At 57.1% G+C, this 19,942-nt stretch overlaps 1 protein-coding gene across 4 annotated transcripts in view; it reads left to right on the forward strand.

Moving 5' to 3' along the window:
• Positions 1 to 19,942, forward strand: part of ZC3H18 (zinc finger CCCH-type containing 18) — a 41,742-nt gene that overhangs the window by 20,440 nt on the left and 1,360 nt on the right. For 2 of the 4 annotated variants that reach the window (XM_042231543.1, XM_042231545.1), the window contains 14 exons: positions 153 to 301; positions 613 to 705; positions 1,330 to 1,487; positions 3,791 to 3,908; positions 4,847 to 5,109; positions 14,000 to 14,191; positions 14,906 to 15,031; positions 15,413 to 15,517; positions 16,508 to 16,654; positions 16,964 to 17,023; positions 17,936 to 18,096; positions 18,251 to 18,450; positions 18,854 to 18,950; positions 19,652 to 19,748. In XM_042231543.1, the coding sequence (XP_042087477.1) occupies positions 153 to 301; positions 613 to 705; positions 1,330 to 1,487; positions 3,791 to 3,908; positions 4,847 to 5,109; positions 14,000 to 14,191; positions 14,906 to 15,031; positions 15,413 to 15,517; positions 16,508 to 16,654; positions 16,964 to 17,023; positions 17,936 to 18,096; positions 18,251 to 18,450; positions 18,854 to 18,950; positions 19,652 to 19,748 (1,966 nt within the window). The remainder of the gene's footprint in view (positions 1 to 152; positions 302 to 612; positions 706 to 1,329; positions 1,488 to 3,790; positions 3,909 to 4,846; positions 5,110 to 13,999; positions 14,192 to 14,905; positions 15,032 to 15,412; positions 15,518 to 16,507; positions 16,655 to 16,963; positions 17,024 to 17,935; positions 18,097 to 18,250; positions 18,451 to 18,853; positions 18,951 to 19,651; positions 19,749 to 19,942) is intronic. The other 2 variants (XM_027977731.2, XM_027977732.2) reach the window with 1 other exon arrangement.

Below are 19,942 nucleotides of genomic sequence, written 5' to 3' on the forward strand. Positions count from 1 at the left end.
CCCAGACCGTCCAGGCCTGCCTGCATGGTCTCGGGATGGACAGGGCTGCCCTCGGCCGGCTGCCTGGGTGTCTTGCCGGTCGCCAGTGGAGCAGGGGGAGCTGAGCTGTGCACGGGGGCCAGGCCCCCCTGACCTGCCTCTTGTTTCCGCAGGGAACTGCACCTGGGGCATGAACTGCAGGTTCATACACCCCGGAGTCAACGACAAGGGCAACTACTCCCTCATCACCAAGGCCGAGCCCTTCCCACCCAATGGGGCCCCGCCGCTCGGACCGCACCCCCTGATGCCTGCCAACCCATGGGTATGTGAACACCAGGATCGCCATTCCTTGCTGGCAGATCACATCTAAACTCTGTTTGTGATGTTCCAGCTCAAAGACATGAATATGCCTTGTGTGTAAGACATTTCTAGGCTGCCACAGAGGCCAGAGCTGCCTTCCAACCCCCTGGTTGTCCCCAGCTAGAGGCCACCATAGGCTTGGGGCAGCCGGTCAAGGGAGGGAGGATGAGCGAGGAGAGCAGGCAGGACCCGCTGGGGTTTCACTTGGAATTTTTGCTCCCCCATTTCTAAGTTTTGCTTGCTGTTGTAACTTTTGCTTACTGTTTTTTATAGGGCGGGCCTGTAGTAGATGAAATTTTGCCTCCACCCCCTCCAGAACCCCCCACAGAGAGTGCCTGGGAACGAGGGCTCCGGCACGCAAAGGAGGTAAGAGACCAGCGGAAAGCCTGCGAGAAAAAGTGCTAGCGGTGGTCCTCGCACAGAGCCAGCATTGCTGTCCCCCCAAGGCGGCTGGGGCAACCAGAGGCCAGGGGCCATATCACCACCCCTGTGCCCTCTGTATCTGGAGAAGCCATCTTTCCTGGGGAAGCACAGTGTTCACCCGCCTCCCCCTCCTCCCTCATGCTCAGCCACACTTGGTACCTGGCACCTGGCTCCCGGTGCCCAGGCTTACCCCTCTTGGCTCTGGGCCTTCCCTTCAGGGAAATGACCGGTTAAAGCAGAGCCGTTCCCGCCCCCTCCCAGCCCCGCCCCACTCTGGGTGCCCCGCCTGCCTAGAGCACCTTCCCTTGCCCCCTCACTGAGTGCGTGTCTGGAGCCCTCAGTTCAAGGCCGGGACTAGGAACAGGAAGTCAGGGTGTGTTGGGCCTGCAGGGATGGGGCCCTTGTGGAGTCCCATGTGCATCCCAGCACAGAGCTTCAGCAGATCCCTACTGGGCGCTTGGTCACGCTCCTCTGGCACGCCAGCCCCGGCATCAGGGGTCAGTCGGGATAGCACCCCCTGTGTTTCCTTAGCAGTGATAGTGTTGGCTTCTCTTTTCACAATGGTAGGTTTTGAAAAAAGCAACCATTCGAAAAGAACAGGAGCCTGATTTTGAAGAGAAAAGGTTTACAGTGACCATTGGTGAAGATGAGCGAGAGTTTGACAAAGAAAATGAAGTTTTCCGAGACTGGAACTATCGGATCACAAGAGATGTCAGAGATACAGCGTAAGGAGCGGTTCTGCCTCTGCTTCTCCTGTTGAGAGCTCAGTGTCCCTGGCTGGGTGGGGCCCAGGCTCTGGGGAGCAGCGGCACAGAGGTTCCCAGGGGCTGGGGTCCTGTCCACACCTCTGGGCTGAGAATGGCCTTCTTGAGGTGCTGCAGACAGTTTGCAGCTGACTTTCCTTGTTTTTCTTCTGGGAGGATATGTTTGAGTGCCATGCCAGGGCCTTGGAACTGTAGAGGGCTCACATCCACTGGGATTCCTATGAGCTCTGAGGGGTTTACAGCTGTTCCTAAAGCCCCTGGGCCCCAGGTCTCTGCCACCTTCCCCCAGGCTCCCCAGGAACCAGGAGAAGCTGTGAAATTTGTCCCAAAACCCAGGAGTGTGGCAAGTTTCTTCGTTGTTGCTTCCAGACATTTTATCACGGGCCTTTTAAATGGATTGCAGAAGCACATGTGGCTGAAACCCCCGTCAGCCCTTGAGGAGCTGTGTGGTGCCCCCACACAATCCGGGCCCGAGCGCCCACTCTCTACCCAGCCTGGCTCAGCTTCAGGCAGGGCGGGCCCGTCTCTCCCTGGCAGGCGGCTTCAGCACCTCCCTGGTCTCACAGCAACACCGTGCGAGGGGCCTTCCTGCTGGAAAGCACAGCCCTGGTTTCCGGCTGAAACAACAGCCGGGTGCAGAGAAAGGTTGTAGGGTCAGCTCTGTGTTTCTACAGTCACCACCACAGCCGCCCGTGTAGGCTAGAGGGTGAGGAAGCTGTCTGGCTGTTGGGAGTGAATAGGGCTGTCACCTGGCAGCACAGCCCCAGGTTCACCCCCCCCAGGGCCCCAGGAGTGTGGCGGGAGACGCCCTAGAAAGCAGCCGCTAAAGGCCTTGCGGAGGCGATGCAGGCTGCAGGGGCCCGTGGGCCTCTCTGAGCACCTGTTTCTCCTACCAGTTTACCCAACAGGAAGGGTTAGTCTGGAGCCAAGAAATCCCTGTAAGAAGCTTGAGGGCCCAGCTGCTGTTGGGTGACCAGCCCCTTCTCACGCACGCGTATGCGCACACACACGCACATTCCTGGGCTCCAGGCCCCATGCAGGTCCTCTGGGTCAGTGTGTGGGGAGGGCCCTTCTCTTCCAGGGCGTTAGGAGCCATCCTGTCCCCATGGTTGAAAGTCTGCCTCTGTCACCCACACCAGGGTCTGTGCCCAGACCTGTTTTATTCCTCGGGTCTGTTTCTTCATGACCTGGGCCATCTGTTGTGAGGTCTCAGAGGGTGTCTTTTTTTTCCGCCTAATATTTGGCTATGCCACGTGGCATGAGCAATCTTAGTTCCCTGACCAGGGATTGAACCCGTTACCCCCCTGCAGTGGAAGCGTGGTGTACTAACCCTTGGACACCAGGGATATCACACAGAGGGTGTGTCTTACTTTCTCAGGGTTTCTTGGCTGGTCTTGCATGTCTTATGTCCATGGGAACCTGAGGATCAGTTGTCTCCCCACATGAAGAACCTTATCAGCATTTTTACTGAGATTGCCCTAAATTTATAAATTAACGAAGGGATTTGTAAATTAACTGACTTCTTGGTGATGGTCAGTTTTCCTTTGTGAAGATGAGGGATGTGATCTTATTCACCTGTGCTTTTGTGTCTTTCGAGAGTGTTGACATTTTCCTCAAGTAAGTTCTGCGTGTTTCTGGTTAAATGTATTGTTGCCTTGTTCCTCAATATGCTTCTTCCTTCTTGCTGGTTAAATGGGGTTTTCTCAACCCTCCTCACTGGCTATTGTCTAGAATTATCCATGTGCCTTACTGGGCTCTTCTTGCCACTTGAATCGGCTTCACCATCACGTCATGGCTTTCACATAGGGTGTCATTTAATTTACACATTGAGGTGGCTTGGGGGCTCCTGGAGTCTGGTTGTGGTGGTGCCCCCAGCACACTGGGTGTCTCAGAGGCACTGGCCTTCCTTGTCCATTGGGATCTTACCGGGAATCCCTCCCTGTTTCCAGTGAGTAAAGTGCTGGCTTTAGCTCTTCAGTGTATGAACATCAGTATCTATCACAGTAAGAAAGTGTCATTTCCTCCTCTCATTGAGAAGGGCTGGGTTTTGTCACAAATCTTTTCACCATTTGTAGGTGTCATCCTTTGATTTCTCTCTAGGTCTGTGATTTTGTTTAGTATACTCGGTTTCTAATACTGACTCAGCCTTGCAATCTCTCTTTTTTTTTTTAACGTGGTGTCTCAATCTTGGCAAATATTTTATGTAATATATTTGCATTAACGTTCCTATGTGATAAGCTTGAGTTTTACTTGCTCTTTTTCAGACTTGAGCCTTACGCAGACCCTTACTACGACTACGAGATAGAGCGCTTCTGGCGTGGCGGGCAGTATGAGAACTTCCGGGTGCAGTACACAGAGGCCGAGCCGTACCATAACTACCGGGTATGTAGGTTGGAACTTCACTGGTGGGCCCTTTAAATCACCCCATTTTCATGTATAGGACTTTATACAGGCTTAATTGCATGAGCATGGCGTACTGATTTAAAGTCCCAGTTGACCATCTGTGCAGAACGGGTTCTGCTCCGTGGACTGACCTTGTGGTGACTTGAACAGCTCCTTCCCTGATCTGGTCTGTGCTCTGGCTCCGTTTTCACTGGAGCCGTGGGGTGGGTGAGCAATGCCAGCGGCAGGGGGTGTGCCCCTTTCAGGCTCAGGACCCCCTTGGTGGGTCATGGCCATTCCTGTCGGCACTTCTCTAAGATGTGGTAGGTTTATGAATATATGTGCTTCACGCTCTGAGCCCCTGACCCTGTGCTTCTGACGTGAAGCTGCCGCTTGGAAGAGGTCATTAGAAGCAGGTTAGCGGTTTCTGTGCCACGATTTAAGTGACAGTCATGAGTTTTTAGGGCCAAAGGGGAGTGACTGGCTGGGGACCCCATCAGATGGTGAGCCTGTGGCGAGAAGAGGACCTGGCTGCTGGCCCTGCTGTGCCCCTTCCCTGGCGGTTAGAGCAGACTCCTCACTCAGTGGGGCTGGCTTTTGGGCTGTGGATGCCTCCCACCAGCCAGGGCAGCCTCAGAGCGGGGGGTGGCCTGCTGGGGTCCCCTGAGCCCCAGGCTGGGCTGCCTGTGCACAGCCTTGGTGTCTACCTCTCGAGACAGGAGCTGAGGTCCGGGAGGCCTGCCAGGCCCACCGACCTGGTGCTGATGCTGGAGAGCCTGCTCTGCCGGCCCCCCATGTGGCCTCAAGTCCATTTCTGGCGCAGAAAGGAGACCGCCACCCAGGTGTTCTGTCTCCTACGCCTGCTCTCGCGTCCTTCCCGCGCCTCCCCTTCTGAGGGTCTGATCCCGTGTGTGCGTGTGTTTGGCTTTTCCACGAAGGAAAGAGAGCGAGAACGGGAGCGGGAGAACAGACAGCGCGAGCGGGAGCGTGAGCGGGAGCGGGACCGGGAGCGGGAGCGGCGCCAGCGGGAGCGCGAGCGGGAGCGGGAGCGGGAGCGGGACAAGGAGCGGCAGCGGCGGAAGGAGGAGTGGGAGCGCGAGCGCGCCAAGCGGGATGAGAAGGACAGGCTGCACCGCGACCGCGACAAGGAGCGTGAGAAGGACAAGGAGAAGCCCAAGGCCCGCTCCCCGCAGCCACCCAGGTAGGAACCACGCCTTCCGGAGCCTGGGAGCGGGAGGGCTGTGGGAGGGGCGGCGGCGCCCAGGTGGAGGGCCGGCCTCCCCACACGGCTCCTCGCCACCGGCACTGTCTCGACCGCTCCTCTGGTTGTGCAGCAGCTTTCTAGTTAGATGCAGTCCCGCAGGTTTAGTTTTGCGTTTGCGCTTTAGACGTCATATCTAACATTGCTAAGACCCATATCATGAAGCTTTTGCCCCTCTGTTTTCTTCTGAGAGTTGTGTGATTTCCCATCTCACATCTTTTTTAATCCGTTTCAAGGTGGCTTTTACTAGGGGTTTAAGATAGGGTCTAATTTCATTCTTTGCATGTGACTGTCCCGTTTTTGCCGTTGAGTGTTTTTGGCTCCCTTGGCAAATATTAGTTGCCTGGATATGCAGGGCTTTGTTTCTGGCCTCTGCCTCCCGCTCACGCCTGTGCTTCTGCTTTGACACCAGTGCCACACTGCTTAGGTTACCACAGCTTTTAGCTTTTAGTCAGCAGGTGCGGTGCCTCCTGCTCTGTTCTTTCTCAGGATTGCTTTGGCTATTCTGAGTCCTTTGTGGGGCCGTACAAAACTCTAGGGTTGTTTTTTCTGTTGTATGAAAAATGCCATTGGAACTTGGGTTAGGACTGCACTGGATCTGTGGAGAAGGCGATGGCACCCCACTCCAGGACTCTTGCCTGGAAAATCCCATGGACTGGGGAGCCTCCTGGGCTGCAGTCCATGGGGTCACTAGGAGTCTGACACGGCTGAAGCGATTTAGCAGCAGCAGCACTGGATCTGTAGATTGGTGTGGGTGGCACAGACGTTGTGACCATATTTTTCTGATTTATGAGCATGGTGTGTGTTTCAGTGTTTTGTGTCTTCTTCAGTTCCTTTCATCAGTGTCTCATGATTTAACTTATTCCTAAGTATTTTATTATTTTCTATTATAAATAGGATTGTGTTTTAGTGTAGCTTGTTGGTAGCATATGAAAACACAACTGGGTTTTGTACGTTGATTGTGTATCCTGCATTTGCGCGGAATCTCATTCATTAGTTCTAACAGGTTTTGGTGGAAAAGCCAGGCTCTTCTCCCTGATTCTTGTCCTTACCATTGAACAGAGTCCTGTCCTGTGTTTCTGATAGTAAATGTCAGGACCATATAGTCTTTCATTCTCGTCTTTTGTTAAGTGTGGGTTCTATTCTCATCCTCTGGGTGACAGTGAACTGATCTCCCTGAATTTGCTCTGTTTTTTCCTAATGTTTGGCAAAGTGATATACTTTCAGAACATTCAGAGTAAATCATATTTTAGATGCATTGAAGAGTTCTTTCTTTAATTTTTCTGTTGTGGGGCCCTTTGAAGCCCCTTTTTGGTAGACACTGCCTTCTGTCCACGCCGCTGGCCAGCCTCTGCCTCTTCATGGTTCACCTCAATCTTTGCTCTGCCATTCCCCTGCCTCTGGGCTTTACCTGCTACTCAGAGAGGTCAGTCCCCACCCCAGCCCCATTCCTGCTTTCTTCATTGTTCTACACCTCTTATCTCCTGACTTCATAGGACTTCCCCATCTGTTGTTGTCTGTGGTCTTTGTAGAGTGGAACCCCGACAGGGCACTGCACTCTCAGGGCCCGGCACAGGGGGGCGCCAGTAGTTAGTCTGTGTGTGACCCCAGGGCCTACCCAACTTAGGAGGAATCTTGTCTCAAAAGACCCATTGTACGTTAAAAATGCATCTGATCTACTAACAGTGTAAAGTGTGGAATCTTTCATGAGACTTATGGAAAGTTGTACTAAGGTGGAAAGCAGAAGGGTTTCCTGGTTCCAGAAGAGTTGTTTGGTGTATTGCTCGTCTGCCCTGTGGTCATGTGGGTGACCATGAGGAGGAGCTGTGGCTCACTGCCCAGGAAAGATCAAAATGCAAAATTCAAAGCACAGCTTCTCCTGAAGGCATGCCGCTTTCCACTGTTGTAGAAGTCTAGCCATCATAAGTCAGGGACTACCTGTAGCTCATGGACAGATGCCTGTGTTCACTCTCCATGGGGAGGTCTGGGGACGTCAGACCCATGAGGAGGGTTTCTTGAAGGCAGTGGCAAGTCTCGGCTTGGCCCCCAGCAGCGGAGCACTGAGAGCAGGTCTGATGTCTGCACAGCCACAGGTCTCCTATGAGGAAGGGCTCGGCGACAGCACAGCTGGACTAGAGGGCCAGGGTTCAGGGAACTCAGTGAATTCCTCCTAGAATCAGAGGCAGCTTTTGTCATGGGCTGGTGTGCTCTGCTGCCGGCTTCTGACCTGGTTCACTTCCCTTCTTTGGGCTCAGTTCTTCCCCTGTGGACCCCCTACTGCCCTCAGCAAAGGGGCACATTCCATCACTTGGCCTCAGTTCAGCTCGGCTCACTGGTCTTGGAAGTCTTGAATTTCATCTTTGATCACCCTGGCTGGGGCCCCGCCAGCCCTGCCACCAGCCTGAAGGCTGGGGTTTCACCAGAGAATTTCCAGCACGGCCTCCTGTTTCCTTTCCTTTGATCAGCCCAGGCTGGCGTGGCCACTGTGTCAGGAGGTGGCCAGGCTCCCTGCCGTAATCCCTTTACATGACGCCCCGCTTACGGGAGAGTTTGTCTGCTTAGCCTCTAACAGGTTGGGAGTTTTTCATCAGCAGCTGGATGGAGAGAATGTGGTGGCTTCCCAGCTTGCGCAGTGGTAAAGAACCTGCCTGCCTGTGCAGGAGACACAAGAGGTGCGGGTTTGACCCCTGGGTCGGGAAGATCCCTTGGAGGAAGAAATGGCACGCTACTCCAGTATTCTTGCCTGGAGATCCCATGGACAGAGGAGCCTGGTAGGCTGCAGCTCACGGGGCCACAGAGAGTTGGACGCGACTGAGCACGCAGCGTGCACATACCTGAGATGGCTTTTGCCGCTGCGTGCGGGCTCTGGACGGGGCAGCGGCTGTTGGGGAAGGTCCCACACATGGGGGTAGAGGATGCCATTGGGTGTGGCGCTGGGCCTTCCCTCACGTCCACAACCAGTGAGAGCTCCTGAAACCCAGCTCGGGGCCTGAAGGCAGCACACAGCCGGGTGGCTCCTGGCTCTGCCAGGCCGGGTCCCCCTCACCCCCGCCCCTCACCTGCCCGAGCTGCTTCCTGTGGAGTGGCTGCCACAGGGACCACCTCTTGGCGCTTCTGCAGGCCTCTGGGCCAGCCCCCGTGTTGCTCATTTGGAGTCGGCACCCCCGCCTTCATCGAGGCTCACCTTTGTGATTGGGCCTTTCCAAGCATCTTGCCCGCTTCTATAACTGGGCTGTTTTTAGAGCAGAGCCTGTAGCCAGTTCTGTGAGAGGATCACTGTGACGGAGGAGCACTTCCATGAAACCTCCTCCCAGTGCGTACAGCCAGGCTGGTGGGCGTGCTCTGTGGGTAGGGTGCCACAGAAAGGAGGATGTTCTCAGACAGGCGGATGAATGTCATTCCAGACACAAATAGTAACCGGGACCTTCCCGAGGACTCGCCCAGACTGCCTGTTATCTTCAAAGCTGTTTACTGAGCATTTAAGTGCAGTGAGAGGTTTGGAGTCCCTTGGGGTTTAAATGACCAGCTTCTCAATCTCCTAGGGACCAGGGTTCTTCGTGAGGCAGTGCTGTTCCCACTTCCTCACACTCCCTGTGGCCTGGCGACCGTCACCTGGATGCCAGGGAGGTGACCTGCTCAAGCATGCCTACCCGGGAGTCTTAGGGCCCTGGGAGCACGGAGGTTACTGTTTGGTTGACCAAGCCACAGCCCACGCACTCCATCTGGCTCAGACTGGTGCTTGGCCCAGGGTGATGGCCACTCAGGTCTCCTCTGACTGTTCCGTGGGACACGTCAGGTCCCCCTCTGCTTTTGGCGGCCTTTCTGTCTGTTCCCTCGAGCACCTCACCTCTTGCCGTGGCAGCTCTGCCTTCAGTGCCATCTGTCTTACTTGTGGAATTCATGGGATCCCATGCTGGTGTTACCCGCCTTTGCTAAATAACCCCGAGGGCTCCAGCCGCTCACACCCAGACAGCTGCCGTGCTGGCCAGGCCACAGGGGCCTCCCGTTCCGCACTGGCTCCATCCTTGCACTTAGGGAGTTTGATCCTAGCTCGGACTTTCTGCTAGGAGACACGCTTCCTGGGAGCTAAGGAACCGTGTTTATCTTTCTCATCTCACTCCAGTCTTTCCCAGTCACGGCTTACTTCCTCCTCTGGGAAAGTTATGCCCAGGGCATTCTCGAGGAAAAGTGGATCTGTGTGGATCCCGTGTTCTAACTTCTTGACTGATGCAGAGTTACAGAGTTTGCCCAAAAATGGAGAGACTTGTTATCTCTCTCAAGTTCTAACCCGAGTGCCTGCAAGTGGCCTTGGTGGGAACTGCGTCAGTGCATGAGGTCACAAGAGCAGTCAGGCTATGACTGCGCTCCATGGTGGGAATGGGCTGGCCCTCAGGGCCACCCCAAACTGACGCTGCTCCTCAGCATTAGTGGGCTTGGGAATGATGGGCCTCGCTGTGGAAACAAAGTCTTCATGGCCCCACCCAGAAATTAACCTTGCAGTGGAGTCAAAATTTGTTTTCAAGTCTGAGGAATAAAGCGACAGGTCTATGGCCCCAGATGCCCCTCCCTGGGAACTGCTCTCACCTTCCCAGGCCCCTGCGGGGGGAGTCAAGGGGCCTGTTCGCTCCCTGCTCGTCTGTGTGGGTCCCTGGGAGCCGCTGGCCTGGAGGAGGCTGCTGGGCAGGTTGTTCAGGCCCGTGGCATCCTGGGACCATCCTGGGAGCCGGCTCCACATCCACGGGGACCCAGGGTGACCTTGTCCAGAGTTTGGAGGTGAGCAGCTCGTGGGGAAGGGCCCGTGGGAGGCGTGAGCGAGTGCAGTGGATAAACCCACTGACGTGCTGCCCATTCGCTGTCTGCGCGTCTCTCTGAGCTCGTCACCCGTCCATCTTAAAAGAGAACCTTCCTCCTTTTTATCTTTTCTTGTCTTTGACCTCAAGCTAGGCCGCTGCTCAGAGGTTTGCAGGCACCCGCTCTGTAGCCGCCTCACCTCACGCCTCTGCCCTGGCGTCTCGAGGGGACTCAGGCCCTTTCTCGTGACCTTTGCTCCTCAGTGTCCCTCTCGTGTGATCTTGAACAAAGGTTCAGGAGCCTGGCAGATAAGATTGCTCGTGGCTTTGGCTGCGGGGGAGGGCTGCTCAGAGATTATGGGAAGGTGTTTTCCCCTCTCTGTTAAGAGGGTTTATGCAAATGCCAAATCTGTCCTGTCAGCTTTCAGTGCCAGCATGGCTGGCGGCCGTCCTCCTCCCAGCTGTCCCTGCGCACGCAGGCTTCCTCCCGTGTGGCCCCAGCTTCCCGTGGGCAGGTGGCCTGTGGGAAGAACCCGGTGCGCCTGCCGTCCTGCGTTCCCATGTAGTTGCTGTTGTGGCTGCCTGGTTTCCCAGGTCTCTTTGAGCTCTCCTTAGTGTTGTCGGAGAGCAGGACAGCCCAGGCCATGGCTGCATGTTGGGGCGCCAACTCGGCCCCGTGCTCTGTCCATGCTCCCCAAAGCCTGACTGGGCGCAAGCCTTCCTAGTATCCCTGCCCTTCCCCAGTAGTCTAGGGACAGCTTCACCAGTCGGCATTGTGAATGAACTCTGTTGATTGTTCATCCAGTCCTTCCTCCCAAAACATCTGTCTTTAAAGTGATTGTTTATCGTTTGTATCTAGGTCTGAAACCACTTATCCCTGATTTGAGACCCCAGTCAGGGAGGCGATTTGGGGCCCAGCTGGCTCATTCACCTCTCACTTTGGTCTGCAAAGTGCCCTGTCCCACAGGTGTTCCACCTGCATGATTTTCTGTATCCAGGTACCACCTACACTATTGATTCATATTTTAAGATATGTCCCAGGAATTCCGTGGTAGCCCAGTGGTTAAGAGTCTGTGCTCTGACCACCGAGCACCCACGTTCAATCCCTGGCTAGGAAACTAAGACCCCATGAATTGCGTGCTGTGGTCAAAAAACCTTCATGGGATTAAAAAAAAAAAAAAAAACTTTCACCTTTTAAACTTAAATACATTTTAAAAGGAAATTTATACCCTTAACATGTAACAGACACCAGATCATTTGTCCTGGTGAGTCACTGTAGAAACAAAGTAAAAAATAAAAATAGTTTTCTTCATACTAATTAAAATCAGGATCCCAGTTTCCCACATTTTGGGGAACACGGGCGGACTTGCAGAAGGGTTCCCGCGTGTCCCGGGCTTGTTGTCGAGCTAAAGGAAGGTGGCACGGGCCTTCGGCTCCGTCATTGCAGAGCCAGCTCCGGCCCGTCCATGACACTCGCCGGAGAATGTGGGGCTCGAGGGATGCCTCCAGGCCTGCTTCTGGCGCTCATAAGATAGCCAGGCCATCTTACTGCAGCCAGGGTGAGGAAGCCTTGCCTTTCAGAGGTTGGGGGCTGCACAGCCACCTGTCTGGCCACGGGTGCTGTGTGCCACGAGGGGAGAGGGTCCAGCGTTCTGCTTCCCCGTTGCTGACGCACAGCCCTCAGTGCTCACACGGCTCCGGTGTGAGTCACGCACGCCTTCAGTGCCCAGCTGCTTCTCTCTCCCTGTGTTGGAAGAGCCACAGGTTGACAGAGCTGGGCCATTTTGATGACTCATGAAAATACCAGGGACCAAGGTGTTTCCTTTGCTGTTGTCTTTTCAGAATGAGAACAACACAGGAAGTGTAAAGGGGAAAGCAGCCTGGGGTGGCCTGGGACTCGCACGAGTCAGACGTGGGTTTCACTTCCTTCCTGGACACACTTCCAGGAGGACACGCTTGGAGCCAGCAGGGCAGTGGCTCAGCGTGTGGGGGCCGAGTTACAGGGTCCTATGCCTCTGTTCAGTGTCCTTAGGGTGGTTTTAAATGCTGGATGTTGTTCCTGGTGGGGGCTTTTAGCAGATAGTTGGCATGGAGCCTGCTCACTGGTGGATAGACTGATTGAAAAGTTCTGAAGATATCAGCAGGCGGTGATTGTTTTATGTTGTGTGAATAAAACTGATGTTTTGCTGGCACTCGTGGAAAGTGGGGATGAATGTCAGGACCCTGTTCATATGTCTAACACAGTTCTGATCCAGAGCCCCACGGGTAGGCAAGACACTCCAGAAGCCTCTGAGAATTAGCATGTCTGGAATTGTCATGATGTGGTGGTCCTGTGTGCAGATCAGATTCTGGAATAAGAAAAGGCAGATGAATGGGGGAGCACAGTCCCTCTGAGGAAGAATCTGTGCCTAGAGATGGCTTTGCCCACACCTTCTGGAGGGAAAGCAGGTTCCTGGCCTGTGGACGGGAATGCGCCAGGCTCACAATATCCACACAGCGCCCCCACCCTGGCCGCACAGAGCGTAGCAGCCAGCACACCACACTGCAGGGGCAGGAGGGGGGTTAAAGAAGAAAGACAGTGCCTCTCAGTCAGCTAGAAGCCAGCCTGGCTCAGGTGGAGAGGGCTCTGTGAGCCTGAACGAAGCTGTTAACACTTGGAACAAGTGTCAGCAGCACCAGTGAGTGGAAGCCAGTAGCCTGGGAAAATACCTGACCGCAGAGGGTTCCCATTGTCATACCCCAGGAACTTCCTGGAAAACTGGCCAAGCACAGGCATGGCCAAAACCCCCAGGTGGCCTCCCGGAAGCGCTCTGTGCGCAGAGCTCTCAGGAGTCTGGTGTGCTCCCCTCTGGGCACGGTGGTGCTCCTGGTGACACGGGGCCCGTGCCGCCCAGGCAGGTAGTGTGGGGCAAGCACCATGCTGAGCCCAGTGTGAAATGGCTTTCACTTCCAGGGGAAATATTTGATAACTTAGCAAGAACCTGTTAAAAGGTTGCCTCTTGTGGCCCCTTGATTCCACATCTTAAAAATTTACCCTTGAAAAGACAAGGTGTTCATAAAGACTTAATATAAAGGGTAGCTTTATTGTTTGTGTTTTTTAAACACAGAAATAGCTAACAGTAGAGAAACACCCAGATTATGTAACAGACTGACAGTGAAGCACTGCTGTCCATGGCCAGGGGGGTCCACTCCAGGCGGGGCAGTCTCCGAGCAGCCCTGGCTCTACCTGCAGGGTCCTTGGTGGAGAGTGAACACAGGCAGAGGGGACACTCGGACATGCTAGGAACGGCTGTGCCAGGAGAGCCGGATGACGGGGGTTGTTGCCCTGCTTCACTTTCTGTGACTTTTATCTGATCGATGTGTCACAAGGCCAGCAGGTACCTTGGTATTGAACTGCTGTCGGTCTGGGACCCTGTGCTCTGGGTATTGCCCTGCTGAGCTGCCGCCTGGCCCCTACCCCTGTTCATGTGCTCAGTACCCAGCTGATCCCACCCTCCAGGCAGGCTCGGCCGTGTGCGTTTCTGACTGGTGGTGACCTGTGGTCGGGGCGGGTTGTTCTGACACTGTTGATTTGCCCTGCCCGAGAACAAAGGAAGTGTCTAGGGCTTAGGTTTATATTTACAGAGTTTCTAACTCACTTGAAAACCAGGATTTCTTCAGTCACTTTCGCATCCTAAGTGCTGACAGTGCTGCCACCGGTGCTGCCACTGGTGCGCCTGTCTCTAGGGCACACACGCACAGGCCCCTTCCTCCTGCCCCACCCAGCGCCTGTGCGGTGGGCAAGGTAGGGATTCTGAGGGGCACTGCTGGGTGGCCGGCTCCCCCGTGGCCCTGTGAGACAGTGCTCGTGGAGAGAGCCCCGCATGTCCGGTTCCAGGGGAGGGCTCCCATTGACAGAGCGCCTGCTGCCTTGTGTGTGGGGCATCCCTGGAGTGAGCCCTTAGGTCCCGGTCTCTCCTCACACACAGTTTCTCTCACCAAATGGCAGAGTTGTCTGGTGGGAGGTGGCCCCAGACCTATTAACCCCCCTGTGATTTCAGCCGTCAAGCTGAGCCACCAAAGAAGGAGACTGCGTCCACAGGACCCCAGGTGAAGAGAGCCGACGAGTGGAAGGACCCCTGGCGCCGGTCCAAGTCTCCGAAAAAGAAACTCGGGGTGTCGGTTTCCCCTAGCCGTGCTCGACGGCGTCGAAAAACATCAGCCTCGTCGGCCTCTGCTTCCAATTCCTCCAGGTAAGAGAGGTCAGCAGGACTGAGTGTGTCTGTCTTCTTAGCAAGGCTGGGTTCTGGAGCATCACCGGCTAACAGGACTGACACTTAGCACTGAGGCAAGGCCTCCGTGGACCCCAGAATAAACAGTGAGGTGAGCCAGGGTGGGGGCAGCCCAGAGCGGAGCGCAGGCCTGGGCAGGGGTCAGCAAGAGGCGCTGCTGGTGGGGGAGCCAAGAGCAGCCTGAGCCGGTGTCCAGGCAGTTCTCCCGTCTCCTGCTAGCTCTGGTTGGCAGCTCTGAAACGTGTGTGTGCACCAGGTCTGCACAAACAAGTGAGGACGCTGTGGGTGGCGAGAGTGGGGGCGCTCCCTGAAGAGGGAGGAGGCTGGAGGTGCCTGTGGACTCAGCATTTCCACTGCCTGCCCTGGTAGACACACAGATACACACGTGTGTGTCTGCCTGGGTCAGACTCGCTCGTCAGCGCTCACGGGCACGTGTCCTGGCTCTGCCCGAGGGCCTGGGAGCTGTGTCACTCTTGACTGTGAGCATACCAGCACCTAGATCTTGGTTTCTGAGCACCTCTCCCATGAAAAGGGGGCTGGACTGCCGCATCCACGAGGTGCCCCATAGGGGGTGTGTCTGTGGGAGCGGGGTGCGTCTGTGTGCGGGGGCGGGGTGCGTCTGTGTGCGGGGGCGGGGCGGGAGAAGACGCCTCACCCCTGCTCTCCCTGGGCCAGGTCCTCCTCACGGTCGTCGTCCTATTCCGGCTCCGGCTCATCCCGCTCCCGGTCCCGCTCCTCGTCCTACAGCTCCTACTCCAGCCGGTCCTCCAGGCACAGCTCGTTCTCAGGCAGCCGGTCCAGGTGAGCTGTGGGGAGAAGCGTGGAACCCAGCTGAGGAACCTGGGGGTTCTGGAGATCCCAGGGCGTGGGGCTCACCCTCAGTCGGCCCCGTGTGAGCAGTGTGTGACACTGGACCCACAGCAGAGCCCTGTGTCTGAGCTGTTCTCACAACATCAGGGACACTTTCTTCACTGCTGACCCTTCCCCCAGGCTGTGTCTGAGAGCCCTATGTTCGGCAGCCTCCCCACCAGCTCCCCCGTGACAGCTGATGGGGTGCTGCCTGCCCCCAGCATCTTTCACCAGAGGTGCATTTTAGGAAATGAGCACGAGCCACCTCAGGCTGAGCAGTTGCCCCTCGGGGCGTGGACGGTGGGGTGCTCTCCTCACACCTCTGCCCCCCAGCAGGTCCCGGTCCTTCTCCTCGTCCCCATCGCCGTCCCCAACGCCCTCCCCACACAGACCTGCCAGAGCCAAGGGGGAGCCAGTTCCGCCTCCCACGAAAGCAGGGTGAGTGCTGCCAACGGGCCCTGGGGAAGAGGGGGAGGCCTGGCCTTTCGATTTCTGGACCTCGGGCCATGGGCCACATCTCTTCCCCACTGGGGCCGTGGCCCTGCCAGGCTCCCTGTCATCCTTTGCCTTCTTCACTGCTCCTGCCATTGGTCATGTTGGTCCTTCTCAACAGACATGTCGAAGGGAGGGGTTAGAAGCGTCTAGAACTTGGCACGCGAACTGCATGGCAACTGGCGTGCAGGGTCAGGGAGCACTGCCCCCCTGACGCTGGCTGTCCCTGCACGAGTCTGCCCCAACCCTGCTGCAGGGCTTCCTCCTGAGCAGGGTCAGCTCTGGGGCCTTGGCTGGCCCCCTGTTAAAAAGTGAACGGTGTTGGGGTACAGCTTCCATCCCAGACACTGCAGCCACCTCCCCGGTGCCGTCGGCCGTGAGACCCCTGTGCAGTGCCGGGCCCAGCCCCGAGTCTCGCAGGTGGGGTCTGTGTGTGGGCTCAGTCCTGCTGCCGTGCTGGGCAGCCGCCTGTAACCCAGACGCTGTGCCCTGCTGGCAGGTTCGCCCTGTGGCCCATCAGTCCCATGCGTGTTCAGGGTACTCAACACTGGCAGGGTATCTTCCTCACGCAACAGTGAAGAATTGCTTTGGGGCCATTTTCCTGCTTGCCTAAGGTCCCCACACACGCGCACACCCAGCCTTCCCTGAGGGCTGCCGCCCCCACCGTGCAGGGCAGGGATCAGTGTGCTGTTACTGAAGGAGCATGACCTGGCTCATGGGCTCTCCTCCAGAGCTCTCCCAATGGCCCCCATTTTCCTCCTTCTGCCTTTGAGGAAGAGGCAGGGTGATGCTTGGTGTGCGGTGGGGTCTGCAGGAAACAGCGCCTCAGGACAGGGGGCGGGGAAAGCACGTGTGTGTGGTACCCACGCCCCGAGGTTGGCCAGCAGGGCTGAGGCCTGCCCAGTGGGTCTGAGCTCCCTGTGTCCCACATGACAGAGAGAAGCTGCTGAAGAAGCCAGCCCCTCCTCCAGCCCTACCGCAGGCCCCCAAAACCACCACCACTGCCCCCGAGCCCACCAAGCCCGGCGGAGACCCTCGGGAAGCCAGGAGGAGGGAGCGGCAGGCCAGGAGCCCCCCCAGGAGGTGAGTGTCCCGCCTTCCAGAGCTGGGGGAGGGGTGCTCCCAGGGACTCAGCATGTCCTCCAGCTTTGGTGTCCCAGGAGCTTGACGGCGGAGTCCCCTCCTGGTGGTGCCGGGGGAGTTGGGGCTGGTGAGGGTGTGGTTTAACTCACTTTGAGGGGGAGTCCTCTATAGAAGAAATCCGAGCCCCGCCTGATTTCGCTGGCCAGTCCCTGGTGGAATGTTGATCTTGGGCCAGTGAGCCCCGGCTTTGGGGGCGCCATGTGTTGAGGCCCTAGAAGCATGAGCTGCGGCCTCTTGGTTGTATTGCAGGCGCACGGTCAGTGGCAGCGGCAGCGGCAGCAGCTACAGTGGCTCCAGTTCCAGATCCAGGTCATTGTCACGTCTCTGCTGCCCCCATCCCGTCCCGGCAGCCTCTGCCTGCAGTCAGGGCCCAGGAAACCCCGGACAGAGGCCACCTCGGGTGCGCGCGGCCCCTGCCTCGGGCTGGCCCCATGGCTCCACAGAGCTCTGGCGAGGATGAGCAGGCCGAGGCAGCTGGGGGACAGCCTGTTGAAAAGATCTGAGACAGGGAGAAGCAGAAGAGAATTCTGCCATTTAGTTTAAAAAGAAGATGGTATCAGATTAGTCCTGAGATTCCTTCAATTCAATTTTCTGTTTCACTTGTAGTCAGCAGGTGGTATACACATTTGCCTGAATCTGTCTGAGTAGGTCTGCGGTCTGTTAAAGACCTAACTTTCAGGAAGGCTGGGCTCTGGGCTTCCCTGGTGGTTCAGTGGTTAGGAACCCACCCACCAGCACAGGGGACGCGGGGCAACTGAACCTGTGCACCACTCGAAAAAGCCCTCGAGCGGCAGCAAAGACCCAGCACTGCCAAAAATAATACGTACGAAAGGCTGCCTCTTGCCTTCCCCGCTGGAGCTCGGGACGTGGGGCTGGTGGTTTTCTCAGAGGGCAGAGCCCTCGTATAGCCTGGGCTGTGACGGGACCGGACTAAAGAGACCATCCATGTCCCGAGCCAGCCCCTCAGGGCTCGCTGACGCAGCATGTGCTCGTCCTGCATCCCATCCCTACCCTCTGTTGTGTTGGTCACACCCAGTCGTGCATCCCTGCTCAGCTAACAGAATGGTCACCATGAGCACAAGGGCCTGGCCCCGGCCGTGTAGGCGTCCCCTCACTGGGTGGCACCTGTAAACTCTCCAGAGCCCGTAAAGATTCAGGCTGGTGGGTTCCCCTTCCTTGGGGTTCAGGGCCGTGTGGGCACAGACGTGTTTGTGTGTGCAGATCGCTGAGCGTGAGCAGTGTGTCCTCGGTGTCCAGTGCCACATCAAGCAGCAGCTCAGCACACAGCGTGGACTCGGATGACATGTACGCAGACCTGGCCAGCCCCGTGTCCTCGGCCAGCTCACGGTCCCCCACCCCCGCCCAGACCAAGAAGGAGAAAGGTAGGTGCCTACAAGGTGTGCTGGGCCTTGGGGTCCAGAGAGAAGAGGCGGTGTGGGCTGGTTGTCCTCTGTCCACTGATGACACCTTCCCAAGACAGCACACAGGCAGCTGCCTCACTGGAAGAGAGGCTGAGAGGGCGTTTTTCATTGGCAGGAAAATCTAAGAAGGAAGACGGTGTGAAAGTGGATAAGCGGAAACGGGATTCGTCCACACAGCCGCCTAAACCCTCAAGAACCACCGCGGGCGGCAGGTCCTCCCAGCAGCCCACCACCCCCCAGCAGGCGCCACCAGGCCAGCCCCCAGCGGCCGCATTCATTGCCCACAAGGAGATCAAGTTGACGCTGCTGAACAAGGTGGGGCTCTGGGCAGTGCTGTTGGGACCCCAGGACCCACAGCTGGGCCAGCTAGTGGCTTTCCACACTGCCTGGCTCGTCCTGCCCTGATGGACAGCCTCAGGGGCAGTGCCACGTGGGCAGGGGGTTGACAGTGGGAGATGAGCCAATTACCACAGGACAACCCTGGGACCTGGGTCGGGGGGGCAGAACAGACATGGCCTTTCTGAGTTGGCATCCACAGTGCCCAGGGGACTGGAAGGCCTGAATCCCATCCCTGGCGTGCAGGCCCGGAGACCATGGGCCCTGCCTCACTTGGGGCCATGTGGTACAGGGGCCCCAAGGAGGGCCCGCGGGAGCAGAGAGCAGGTGGCTGCCTGCGTCCACTCAGGCCCTGGTCCTGACTGCACACCTGTCATTCCAGGCCGCTGACAAGGGGAGCAGGAAGCGCTACGAGCCCTCAGACAAGGACAGGCAGAGCCCACCGCCAGCCAAGCGCGCCAACCTCTCCCCAGACCGAGGTGAGCCTCTGCCCCTGGAGCCACACTTCGTGTGCCCTGAGAAGTGTTGAAGCCCCCAGGGGCCTTCTGACCAGGTGGCATTAGTTTTAGAGAGAGCCGCTGGCCCAGGCAGAGCCTCTTCCTGGCTTGCTCCACTAGTAAAGTGAAACCCCAAGTGTTGCCAGGGCATCTTCCCCCTAAAATAGAAGGAGCGGGCCCAGCACACACCACCGGGAGCAGGAGGAGGACACGGCGCACCACTGAAACACACCCCCCCACCCCTGCTAGACCACCCGCATGCCTCTTGAGTGTTGGGACCCCTCTGTGTGCCCTCACTCGGGCCCCACACTCAGGGCAGCAAGCACTCCTCTTCTTGATCTTGCCTGCGGTATGTAAGCAGCCGTGTGTTTTTGTTCCCTGCTTGAAGACCTGCACTGTGAGTTTCTTCAAGTCAGCAGAGGAGGGTTTTGGTCTGCCTGGCCTTGCACACTGGAAGCTCCTTGTTTTGTATGACGCTGATGGTGGCTCAGGAAACCAAAACCCAAATTAGACCTGGGCACTTTTGAGAATGAGGAAGCTGAGCTGAATGGCCACTGCTCTTTGGCATGGGGTCACTGGGGGCCAGAGAGAGGCTGCCACTTCCCTGCGTGTGACCACCAGCCACTGTGCAGCTGGGCCCACGTGGAGCTGGGACCCTGGTCTTATGTTGTCCTGTCACTCAGGTTCTCGGGACCGGAAGTCAGGTGGGAGAGTCAGTTCCCCGAAGCCAGAGCGGCAGAGGGGCCAGAATTCCAAGGCCCCCTCGGCCCCGACAGACAGGTGAGTGTCTCCCCACAAATCCCCCTCCCCCCACCCTGGGCACAGCACATCGGGTTCTTGGCCGCAGAGAGGGCCAGCCGAGCTTCCTCACCAGGCGGAGGCCTGGGCTGTCAGGACTAGCTCAGGGCAGGCTTAGAGGTGCTGGGTGCGTTATGCTGGCTGTGTCTTCACCCTGGGCCACCAGCGGGTCCTAG

This window comes from Ovis aries, chromosome 14 (assembly GCF_016772045.2).
Source record: "Ovis aries strain OAR_USU_Benz2616 breed Rambouillet chromosome 14, ARS-UI_Ramb_v3.0, whole genome shotgun sequence".
Lineage (NCBI taxonomy): Eukaryota > Metazoa > Chordata > Mammalia > Artiodactyla > Bovidae > Ovis > Ovis aries.